The sequence below is a fragment of the Apteryx rowi genome, unplaced genomic scaffold, assembly GCF_003343035.1.
Source record: "Apteryx rowi isolate R43461 unplaced genomic scaffold, aptRow1 scaffold_0, whole genome shotgun sequence".
Lineage (NCBI taxonomy): Eukaryota > Metazoa > Chordata > Aves > Apterygiformes > Apterygidae > Apteryx > Apteryx rowi.
The window spans coordinates 3,785,405-3,798,100 of NW_020447195.1; the positions used below are offsets into that span (position 1 = coordinate 3,785,405).

The 12,696-nt window shown below is 43.4% G+C and overlaps 1 protein-coding gene across 1 annotated transcript in view; it reads right to left on the minus strand.

Moving 5' to 3' along the window:
- Nucleotides 1-1,086: 1,086 nt before the first annotated feature.
- SALL4 (spalt like transcription factor 4) overlaps nt 1,087-12,696 on the minus strand; it is a 15,450-nt gene continuing 3,840 nt past the window's right edge. The window contains exons 2-4 of the mRNA XM_026061230.1: nt 5,413-7,947; nt 4,426-4,733; nt 1,087-3,266 (exon numbers count right to left, since the gene is read on the minus strand). Of these exons, the coding sequence (XP_025917015.1) occupies nt 2,844-3,266; nt 4,426-4,733; nt 5,413-7,947 (3,266 nt within the window). The 3' untranslated portion in view covers nt 1,087-2,843. The remainder of the gene's footprint in view (nt 3,267-4,425; nt 4,734-5,412; nt 7,948-12,696) is intronic.

Sequence of the window (12,696 nt, forward strand, 5' to 3'; positions counted from 1 at the left end):
ACTGTGCTCAAAGCAAGTTGTAAAGCTCAGTGATTGAGAACAAATCCATGCTAGCAAGAACATATAGATGATAGTTTATTTTTACTTATCACTGCTTAAAGGCCTCATGCTATAACCTTCATCCTTAGTGCTTCAAATCATAATCACTTGGTTTCCCTGAGCAGAAAAGGGGGTGGTGTCATGTCTTCTACTCTTACCCCAAAATATTCTACCTTCTGGAACTATAGTGCTACTCTTAACCAGCCTGCACAGGACATGTGGTTTAAGAAGTGACTGTTTTCTACCTTCTTGTGCATCCACCACAGTTTTGTTACCCTCCTTCTGCTCCTTCATTTTCTTTGCCCACCTTCCTGGGCCATCTCACACCTGTTCTTCCCTCCTTATCCCTCCTTTCTTCCTTCCAGAGCTCCTGTCTGTTGACAACACCGGTAGAGCCTAGAGAGTAAATACCCTTTTTCCCCTCCAGCACTACCTTTGTGCAAGGGGCACCACAATCTGCCTGTGGCTGGTCATGCTCCAGCATTGCCTTTCCCCACTGGAAGAGTGCATCATCAGCGTACACTGCTTCTGCACTGTTTTCCTCCAGCATCACCTCCAACAGCAAAACACATTCACTAGTTTAGTTTGCAAGTAAGTGTCAGAACCTTAACACTGTTCTTTGCCACATCAGGGCTGACGTTCAGAGCTCAGTTTTCCTTTTGTTCTTTAGGGGAAAGTTATTCTTTGGCTTCTTATGCACCTGGCATCACTAAGCATTGGCAATTGGATGACTTGGTGTTCCTTTCCCTTTCTAGGGTGATCACAGTATTGGAGTTACTGTACACATTGCTGTTGTTCTAATTCAGCATGGGAATCGACATTCCTGGCAAGTATCAACCCCTACATCAAACCCCAACTATTCCCTAGAAACTGGTCTAGGGACTCCTCCACTGTTACCTAGAATCTATTGTTTGAACAGACAGGGAAAAAGCATAACCCAGTACCACAGGTTTAAAAAAAGGCACTGGACATAGACCGCATGCTGCACACTGAACTTGCTCTTCAGGAAACAAATGCTTTGCCAGAAAAATTTAGGCATTAAGTGTGGAAAAAGCCATCCCAAAATTTATTCTCAAAATTTCAACAGAAACGCATCAGTAGATACTCAAAACTACAGAGTTCTTAAAAGTCATACATTCACAATGCAGAAACTTGACAATTGGGATGCCTTTTGCATGTTCTATGTAACAATATCCATTTTACAGTGTAAACAGGTACTGGTATGTTCTTACTTACAAGTCCAGCAGGAAAGGCACAACTCGGCATACAGAGATCATAAGCAAGAATCAGGTGCAACAACATTACACAAACTTTTGGTAATATGCAGTTTTATGCAGGGCCTTCCACAACAGAGACTGGACTTGAAGATTTCCTGCAGTCAAAAATTAGACTTCTTTCCATCATTCAGTCCTTTCATACCAAACGCTCAGTTTCCAATCTAGTTCAGATTCCATTACACATACAGTTCCAGCAGACGTTAGCGGAATAGTGAAAGGTAAGTCCAGTAAGTCTTCAGGTGCTTCCACTAATACATCAGGTTTTGGTTTCAGATAGTGCATGGAAGCATCTGCTTGAATCTCAGTTCATTACAGTGGTCATTAATAGAAAAATAGACACTACATCTACAAAAGGAAAAAAATGAGGTAGATAACTTAGAATCCAGATGACTATCCCAGCAACCTTCATACAATACACATGGATCATTAATCACCATTTTGGTAGAATGCAAGTTCACAGACCACCAAGAAACTTAATGACCAGAGTAGGAATGCCATCCAAAAACCCACATAATATTTAACCTAAGCATGAATACTTCATATTTAAATACAGGTTTACACAGACTGATCTTCTACATTACCCAAACAAAAATAAAATAAAAAAAAAACAATAAAAAAAAGGTCTCTTGCTAAGGAAACCAGTTCCCATGCCTGGTTGCAACAGTCACCTGAGATTCCTTGCAGAGCTTTTAGACCTGACTTCCCAGGCCAAGTCTTCCCTTTCAAAAGAGGAAAAAAAAAAAAAAAAAGTATATACATACCCACCCATGCTTGTTTGGGGCTCTTGGTATTGAAATAAAACATCTAGGAAAAACTGCACATCTTTGGAAGTAGGAGTTTTGGCACTATACTTGAAGGACTGTCCTAGTAGTAGTATTAAATAAGCAGCAGTCAACAATACAGAGAATCAATTCCTTAGGAGCAGTGATTAAAGAAAAACAGCAACTTTCTTTTCATAGAACTTCTGAGGCAAAAAGGAACTTATATATATAAAAAAAAAGATTTTTTGTCATTTTTATAGCCATTATAGTAAAAAGTACATTCAGAAACCACACAGAGCCAAAAACCAAACAGAAAGACTACTTCTAAAAGGGTGGCAGACATTCTAGGATATTTACCCGCATTAATAGTTTTCATTCGCCATCAGTAAATATAAGCTTTTCCATTAACAGTAGGTTGTGTCCACTCTGTTCAAAACCCCCGAGTATTTCACTCAAAGAGGCAAATATTCTAAACTTTGGAATTTCAAGTTGTAGAAACTTCGGTAAGGCTGTACAACATTAAAGTCACACGTAAGAACTACTTTGCAAGACCCGCATCTTTCCAAATAGAAGGAATTCCTATTCTTTATTATTTACTATTTGCAAAGCAATATCATGATTGTACTCTGGGCAACTCTTACAAAGACAACCATAAAATCATTTGCACATCAATAGGAAAATAGGAGGCTGAAGTGGAATCTCTTAAAAATATATGTTTGTGTATATATATATTTGTTCTTTCTGTATGTCAACTTCACTAGAGTTTTTAACTAACAGCAATTTTGTTCTCCTCCATGAAGTGAGGGAACTGGTGTTTTGGCACATTGTCTGCAGCAGCACCACTGGCCTTTTCCATATCAGAACCAGTCCCAGACTGGGTCCCATCTATTTTGGAGACTGTAGCAGTATTTATTGTCGAACCACCCCCAATGGTGACTGGCAGGGTAGGCAAGCCACCACTCTGGATCACCGAGATCTCGTTAGTCTTCATTGCTATGCCATTGCTGAGTACCGCTGCATACTGATTCCATACTGTGGGGTCAATGCTCACTGAAGGAGGCATTATATCCTTTGGAAACATTTCAGATACCTTCTTGGGATCATTGCCCAGCAGAGCCATGGGGTTATCAATTGAGAGCCTTCTTCCTCGCCTGGCAGAGTTATTCCACATGTGAGTTCCTACATGGACCTTTCAGGCAGGGAGGAAAGTAAAGAGAATCATTAATACTTCAGTTTTTATGGTACACCCACACTCTACCTTGCTTAAAGCCAAGTTGCTCAAGAGAAGTCATGTGTGCCCAATTTGCATCCAGGTAAATGTTTAATTGAGCTAGCTAGTTCTTGTCTTTCTTTGTTCTCTTCCTTGAACTTGTAGGATACAGTCATTCTACAGCTGTACCTACCATGGCTCTTTAGATGTCTCTGCCAAAGTGCTTGTAGGATGGGGTTTTTACACTTAGAGTAAGTGAAATTGGCTGGGTTTCCTCCTCCACCAAAACCACATTATTTCTTGTGAACAGATTGCACTGACAAATACTAGTAAATGCAAAAAAATAAAAATAGGAAAAATAGCAAGGATTTGGAAGAGATGTTACACCTAAGCTAAAGTTTTCCACACCACAAACATACCGCTAGCGCTTCCAGCAAATGCTCATTCACAAGACAGAATTAAGTATTTTTCCTCTGCATCAGCATTTTTGCAAAGACTGGAGAGCTTGAAAAGGTTCTTGTGGGAAGTGAGAAGTCACTGTGAAAGTGAGGAACCTTCAAGTCTCTTTGAGCAAATGGATTAACCTGACAATACAGACAGACTTGCAGCATTTCTCCAGCAAGTGCTTAGGTCCAAATGCTCAAGTATTTTGTACCATCTCAGGAATATCTTCTTTCAGTTTTAATCCCTCCTTGTCCTGCACACAGTTTGGAATAGTGAAGTATAGTGCACATATTCTGTTAAACACCATTTTGTAGCATTCAGTATTTGAATTATGTCCTGACACCTCCAAATCCAAATGAAAATAAAGCAATCAGCTCAATAAGGGCTAAGCTTTCCCCTACCATCCAGGAGCAAGAAAAAAAAAAACCAACAACAAACAACCAAACAAAAGTCAATGACAGTAGTAAAACTTCCACAGAGGAGACCTAATTGTGATTTCAGTACACCATTTAGCCAGCAAGTTGCATGAAGAAACTCAGGAAGGAGAGACAGAAGTCAAAGGTAACCACTTGAGGAACTACAAATCCAAGTTGTTCCCAAAGGCCGGACAAACATTAGCAATAGTGTCCCTCTCTAGAATGGCTTCCCCTGACAAAGGAAATCACAGCTTAAACACCTAAAATGGGCAGTTTACCTTCAGGTTTCCTTTTGTTGTAAAGGCCCTCCCACAGATGGTGCAGGCAAACGGCTTTTCACCAGTATGGGTCCGTTCGTGAATCTGAAGGGCGCTTGCAGAGGAGAAGTTCTTCCCACACGTAGTACAGATGTGCTGTTTGGCCGGACGGCAAAATTTCGGTCGTGGCACGAGGAGAGGGGCAACACCAGGCGAGAGAGCTGGTGGGCCGATGAAATGGCTAGTGCTAATGGGACGCTCACTGGGCATTTCCATTTTTATGAGGGCTGGTGGGGCTCTAACAAAAGCAGCTGGAATACTATTTCGACCTGGAAAGACAGTGAAGATAATATTTATCCCACCTCCTTCTGCTTCCAAGCTACCCAGCCCTGCCTTTTGTAGCTGCACATGCCTGAACAAAAGCCCTCAGACTCAGCAGCCATGTAGTGGGACTGCTATTAAGCTTGCAGGTATGTTCAGAAAGAAATCAGCTAAACCCTATTTTTAATTGGTGAGATTAGGCATTAAATAGTCTCACTTTTGATCAAATTTAGATCAATATCAGCCTCAGCACTAAAAAGCTCAAACCCCCCACAAAACATCCCTGAGTTTTAATACCATGTTCTCAGGTTAAACAGCTTTCCATGAAATGCAAACCTAGAGCTGCTTGCTTTAGGCAGCTGTAGAGAGATATTAGGTGAGCCTGTGAAAGAAAAGTGCACAGCCTCCACTTATTTTAGGGATCTCCATGCTCTCTTTTGCAGAGAAAGAGAGCACTTAGCCTTTAAGTTTTGCTTAAATTTGAGTCTGACTTTATAGTAAGAAAAACAAACAAACAAACAAAAAAAGCCCATCAGCTTTCCAGAGCATGGCCCCCTCTCCCAATGAGGAAGGAAGACGATGACCAAGTCAAGATGGTTCTGGACTCCTGTTGGTTCTTTTTGGAAAGGTTTTCCCCCAGCGCTACCCACCACACACAAACTACTGCCAGCATTTCAAAAAACTCACCATATTCTCCATTGGCAAAGTGTAACCCAGGTTCCTCTTTAATGACCTTTCGACCAATATTGCCATATGTTAAATCCAAAGCACCAACGCCTTCCACTTCTGTGGACATGTTCTCAGTACCCTCTGCTTTATTTCCCGCACCTGCATCTTCTTGATTGTTGAAGCTAGGTGACTTTGACCTCACACTCTCGGCTTGGCTGTTGGCTGGGGACAGAGCGTGGAGCGATGTGGACTCGGAGGCAGCAGGACTCCTGCCGTTCTGATAATCTGCATCTCCCACCACAGAGGAAGAATCATTTGTCATGCCATCGCTTTCTGCTGAGCCGTTGTCACTAGACTTCAAGCTGCTTTGCCGCTGCAAGTTCAAGGCAGAGTTTATAATTTTCATTTGATTCTCCAGTGTTACAATCCCAGAGAAACCAGCTGCTGCGGCCGGGGAATCTGATTGTGCATCATATGGAGTAGGAGGCTTTGAAGAACTCCTCGGGCCGTCTTGAGTGTCCGGGTCTTCTTCCATCTCTATGCTTTCCACATTCTCATCTGGGCGACTGACATCTCCGTTCTTCTCAACCACAGTAGGATCCACGTCAGCGTTGTCGCAGGTGTTTTCCGGCATTGGTGTGTTAGGTATTTGCCCCCCCATATGCATGCGGATATGCTGCTGCAACACAACTGCGTTTGTAAACTTCTTCTGGCAAATAGGACATGAATGCTGCATCTTCAAAGGGGTATTAGCCCGGTGGACACCATAATGAGTTTTAAGGTTCCCTTTAGTGGAGAAGGCACGGCCACATATTTTACACTTGAACGGCCTCTCTCCAGTATGAGTACGATAATGCATTTTGAGTGAACTCTGGCAGCTCAGCACTCTGTGACAGATCAGGCACTCATTGGGGTCAGCAGTGGATTTATCAATGTTTTCAACCAGCTGCTGAAGCTTTGACGTTTCCGAGCCTTGCTCATTTGATCCGCTTACATGGAAGATGCTCACGCTGCAGGTGGCTTGCGGTGAACTCAAGTTCTGTTCTGTGCCCGACTCATGACCGACTGCCCCTGATGAGGAAGAGCCACCTTCACTTTCTGGAGAAGGCCTTGATGGCAGGTCACTTGAGAACGTACCAGTGATAGACTCCTTGATGCCTGCTAGATTGGAGACGTTCTGAGGCGCGCTGGTAGCTGCAGAGGTAGGCAGGGTTGTTAGGAGAGGTTTACTATCCACAATTAGGTTAGACTCGTCCAGTGGTACAGACATCCCATAGGGGATTCCACTGCTAGTGGGAACATTGTCCAGGTGCTCAGGAACCGGATAAGGATTCATCTTTATGTGGGGGTATTTGTCTTTGTGACGCTGAAAATGCACTTTAAGGTTTCCTTTGGTTGTAAAGCGGTTACCACAGATGTTACACTTGTAGGGTCTTTCACCAGTGTGGGAACGGAGGTGAATCTGCAGGGCACTGTCATTGCCAAAGACTTTGCCGCAGAATTTACACTTGTGTTTGAAGAAAGGCTCTTCTGCAGCATTCGGTTTGCTTTCAGACACGCTAATGTTGGGAGGTTTTCCTTTCCCCTTCTTCGAGGAATCTATTACGGAAGAAACGGCCGAAAGCGGGTTTTGGAAGATGACGGAGTTGGAGGTCTGAGGTAGCAAAGGATTCGGGAACCGAGAAATCGAACCAGGGAGGCTTCTGTTTGCCTCCGGCTTCAAGGGGAAGGAGGAGGAAAGCCCGGCAGCCAGCGAGCCAGCAGCCGCAACACCAGTGTTAGAATGAGGTAGTTTTCCTTGCTTCAAGGATTCCAGTGATAGGCTCTGGCTCCCAGCTTTCTGTCCGATCAAAGCAACAGCAGCGGACAGCTGCTGAGACATATGAGCACCCAAAGCTTTGAGTGGATCAGCAGCAGCTGCTATAGAAGGGTGTAGGGCATGGGGAGCCATCATGGCAATCTGAATGCGAATCTGCTCCGTCAGCTGAATTTGCTGGAGTTGCTGCTGCTGCAGACACACAAGCTGCTCCAGGATCATCGGAATAGCATTAAAACTGGCCGCTGAGGAAGAGATGGCATCGGAGGTACGTTGGTTCACAGCCACTTTAGTGCCACGTATCGTCTGCAAAGTCACATTAGTGTTGGGTACTTTGGATTTTGGTAGATAGCTTAGCCCAGGAGTGGCAGGTGTAACAGGGGGCTCTATTTTAAGATACATTCCTCCCACCGATTCAGCATCAATTTTTCCTTCTCTCTTTTCCATAGAACCAGTGCAGCCCTTTGCCTGAACGTCCTTGCGTGCCCTGCTATCCAGTCGATCGCTTGAAAAGCTCCCTAGAGAAGCTTCAGAGAAGCTTTCAGGGGGTACTGTTCCCTCACTGTCGTTCATGATTAGGACAGGCGGATTTTTAGTGCAATTTTTCTTATGCTCAAGGAATTCAGAGAGATCAAAGAATTCTGCACAGCATTTCTCACAAATTTTGGTTTCCTCCGTTCGGCACCTTTTGGAACTCATTTCACCATCTCCGTCACCTGGGACGTCTTGTGGACTCCCTTAAAAATAAAAGAAAGTCATGTTAATAACTAAATTTTGGCTGAGTTTTTCCACTGACTTCACCAGAATTTCAAGTTATAGGTACAAGAAATTAGAATCAAGTCTGCAGATAGATCTGGAGTCCTAGCATTTGTTTTGCTACCAGTTCAGTTGCAGCCCCAAGGAAGCCTGCATCCCAGTCTTCCATAAAATCAATGTAAAAGGAATCACACAAGGCTTGAGGAAAAGAGAAGGTCACTGCAAGCCCCTTTACATAGGTGAAAATGGAACAGTGCAGTAATTCTGTTAGCCCCTACAAATAGCTTAAAAGGAACACCACCCAAAGCAAAACAGAGCAAAGCAAAATATCACATAAGCCTAGTTTGCATTTTTATTTCAGTTAGTAATTCATAGTTAGTAATCTCCCAGTAATTCATAAAAGATTTTTAACCCAAGAACTTTAGAGTAGTTCTTAATTCAATGCTGATATATGAAGCAGCATTCATTCCTCCATTATGGAGGTAATTACTACTGAAGACAGCTGATAAAAGCAAGAGTCCAATACTAGCTTTGAAAATACTCAAGAGCAAACCTACATAAAGAAAATATTCTTAAAAAGTCACAATAGTTAAGAAAAGTAATTAACTTACAAAACCCACACGCAGGTATGAGTCTACAATAACTCTGATGATTAGAAGAGTCAATTAACACGTCCTCTTTGCAGCATTCACGTGCAGTAATTTCAAACCTTCTTAAAGTACTACATTTAGTTGCATTTGCAATTAGGCTGCCTTTTAAGGAGGGGGAGGGATAGGAAAGCTAGTTTGCAAGTCCACTGCTGCCTGCCTCCACCAGTGCCCACAGACCAGGCTCACCATAATTTGTGTGCAGACAACGAAATATAATTCAGGGAAATATTAGTACTGGAGCAGAGGTTAAAAGAAACTGTTTTGGTTTCTGCCCAGTCCAGCCTTCCCCAAACAACAGAAAACCCATCAGACACAGAGCTCAAGGTGGGCAAGTGTGCTGGGCACAGGACGCTAGCCAAGAGGTAAAACCCGAGGCTGATACAACCGCGGGGGAAGAGGGAAGGCGTCAGATAATCCAGCAGCCCACATCAGGGGAAACATCCCCTAACTCACCGTTAATCACACAGTGCAGACCTCCACAATTTGGAAAGCTTGCAGCACAAGACCGCTTGTAGTCAGGTCTCGCGTCTCCACTAACGCACTTCGGGATTTAGCTCCGATTTCACATTACTAGCCCACACTGTCTTCAAAACAGAGTCAAAAACTCTGCAAGCACAAGAGCTTTTGCGGCTTTCGTTTCGAAGGTGTAACTGAACCACACATCTGATACAGATGTATATCCTGTACATGGCAGGGTGGAGGGGAGCATGTCCAAGCAGCAACCCAGGCACGTTCGCTCACTGTTTTGGGGCAGCGTGAAAAGCTCTGTGGGGGAGGATATTGTAAACCTTGACATTTGCAAGGATAACAAGGGTATTACATGTACACAGTCAGCAAATCAAACTTCTCACGTTTAATGTTGAGTAATGGAAAGTGCACATAAGCTTTTTTTCCCCCCTCAAACAAAAATTTTGATTTAAAAAATACAAGTACCAGAGACCTGTTGCGCTAAGGCCTGCAGAGCAATAAATCCAAATCCCTAACATGCAATTCTGTTAAATCACATACACTTCAGGGTTACAAGTCAAAAACACCTTGAAGAGAAAGATGTTCTCAACACAACTATGATCAAAACTGGTCCAATCTTTTGTATCTAAACGGTCCCAATGGGGGAATGAAATACTTCCCCCCCCAACCTAAACAACTTTCACAAATGAAGCAAACAAGCAAAAAGTTTTTGCATACATTTCCCACCCCAAAAATTATTAAATTGATGCCTCCTAAAGTTGTCGTAATTCTATGGGAAAATATACAAGGAAATCAAGTCTGCCAATTATGTAAGTATATGTAGTACATGATTCAAAACTGATCAATAAATAGGGTCACCTGAGGTCAGGAATGGTTGTTTTTAAACTCCCACCTTTGCAAGTCTGAGCAGATACAGTGGGAAAGCACTGCGTGTTAAAAAAGACACGCAGCTTCCATAACGATGCTGTACACGGACTCGAGAGGGCTTTTCATAAGTGCTTTCACAATAACTGCTCCCATCCAACAGGGATTTTACAGAACCGTGCGCTATAACACCACAGCCTTTTCCCCCAGATCCTTCAGTACTTAGGACTTTTACCACTCCTCTCCCAGGCCCGTCTGTACAGCCTCCCTGCGTTGCAAAATAACCTTAGGTTTTACTTTACAAAGCCCTTCTGCAGCCTCTCCTCAGCGAGCGCACGCGTTCCACACCGCAGTTTAGGTCCCTTCCGCTTCAAGTCGAGCAGAAGTGTCTGCATGAAAGTGCTGCCCACCACAAGGAGATGCTCCACAATAACTGCATGTAGACGAGTCCTCACACCTTTAACTGCTTCAGAGCGCAAGATCCTTTATCTCCCTTGTGTTGATAGTACCTTCTTGTGTTTCCACTTTCACACTGACATAAGACCATACTAAATCCAAAGCCCCCCTTTCGCACACTCACCACAGTGCCTGCTCATATTTTTCACAATGCAAAGGAGCAAGTGCTTTTTTTCCTGGTCCTAAGCATCAGTTGCCACCTCAGAGAGAAAAACTGCAGTAAATTGAGCACGTGTGCACCAGGCACGAGCAGGCAGGCTAGCAGCCCTGCCGCCGCCAGCCAGCACTGGTACTGTCACACATTTTGGTTTCCGGTTCCCCCATTTTGACAGTAAGGCACTGGTTCAGGACTCCAAACAAATTCAATTCCCAGCTTGTGCTGCCTTGCTGCATGACAGGTAGGATAAGAGCTGTGCCTTATTCCCCTTCCACCTTAGCAAAAATGAGTATAAGAGTCTCCCCTGTCTCAGAAGGGTTCTGAGATACGCAGTAAGAGCGGGATGCTCAAATATTGTGTTGTAGTTGGAATAACAAAGGAACAATTTACTGTTTCTTTAAAAAAAAGAAAAAGGAAAAAAAAAAAAGCTTCTTTGAAACTCTTCATCTTGATTTCTAGCTACATCCTCTCCCAAGTCTTGAAGGAGCACCAAGTGACTGCAATCAGAGCACCTCATTTACCAAAAAACGTGCTGCCCTCCCCCACCCTGAGCAGTTATCAGTGACATGTATTTAACGGTCTTAAAACGTGGGCTTGCTTCTCTGCAAAGAAAACTGCCTGTGCATGTGCCTACATCTGCAGCTAGCTCTGTCCAAATACTGTAATAGTATTTACCGAAGAGCAAGAGGGTCCTGCTAGAACAATTGCTTGTGCACTTAAGTTAACCCTCTCCAAAGGCTTCCCAGGGATAGACCTTCTACTGTTTTTTTTTTATCTTCCCACCCCCGAATTTCAGGAATGTTATCTCTCAGCATCTAGTTATCCAATAAGTTAGAAGAATGCAGTAAACCCAGCAGGGGGGTTAGATTGAATCACTGGCAAATGGATGGAAAAAAATCCACTATTGTGTAGGACAAGGCGGTCATCGACGAGGAAGGCTGATAAAGTCCACAGGGCTCGAATTAATTTTTGGAGGGAATCATTAGGTGAGGAGTAAAATAAGTCTTCATCTGGTTTGATTTGATTTCAGAAAGGGTGCTGCTGGTCTACCACTCATCTGAGCAATTAGCAACCTGATTTTTTTCAACTGTGATAAAACTTTATTTCACTTGAATTAGGAGGAATTGCTGAGAGCTCAAGCTTTTTTTTTTTTTTTTTCTTTTTTTCCTCCTTTAGAAAGAATACAATACCTTTGGTGAGGCTACTTTTTCCACAGACTAGGTTTGATCAGCTTTAGTACTTTAACATTAGCATAACCTGCACTTGCAGTTAAAATTAACTCATGAAAGATAAATAAGTATCTGTCCCTAAACGTGAAAACCTCTGCCACCAGCTCCCTAGTCCTCTCAAGACATTGTGTCCCCCCCCCCCTTCCTGGTAATCCCAGCTGGAAAAAGCTAGGACATTTCAAAAACTTTAAATGGTAGAAAGATTCCCTTTTTCCTCCACTATAAAACACCCTTTCTACAACTGTAACTAATCAAAAATTACTTGCTCGAGTAACCTAAATACATCTGACCGATTACTTATTGAGAAATATTCCCAGGGCCTTACTTAAGGTTTTCTACAGTGAATTTATCAGTAGTATTTTCCTACCCAAGAATAAGCCAGAAATGTATTACACCTCACCTGAAAGTACATTAAATCGTAGTCATTTTCTTTCAAGGCTTTAATTTTTGGATTATCCACCTACTGACCTACCTAGGTGACTTTCGATTATCCACCTACCAAAGAGAAATATTAGGCAAAGGATGGGGGGGGGGGGAGGAAAAGATGGGAACAAACTGATCATGATGAGCTAAGTGCTAAAACACCRGAAAAAGCTAGGCTCAGAGAAGCAAGGTACTTGGTTCAAACCGTGGCCATGGCACTGGCTGCAGAGCAGGCCTCTGCGCCCGGTCCCGGCGCGATTAACCTTTTGAAGTAGTTTCAAAGGGCTTAAAAAAAATAAATAAATAAAAGAAAAAAAGAAAAAAGCAAAAAGCCCCAAGCTCCCCAAAGCCGTGACAAACCCCCTCAAAACGTCGGCACGTTACCTGCTGCGGCGCACCCCCCAAAGCTGCAGCACGGCCACGCCGCGGGGCTGCCCCGAGGCCGCGGGCACCACCGCCTCGCGCAGCGCTGCGCGGCCGCGC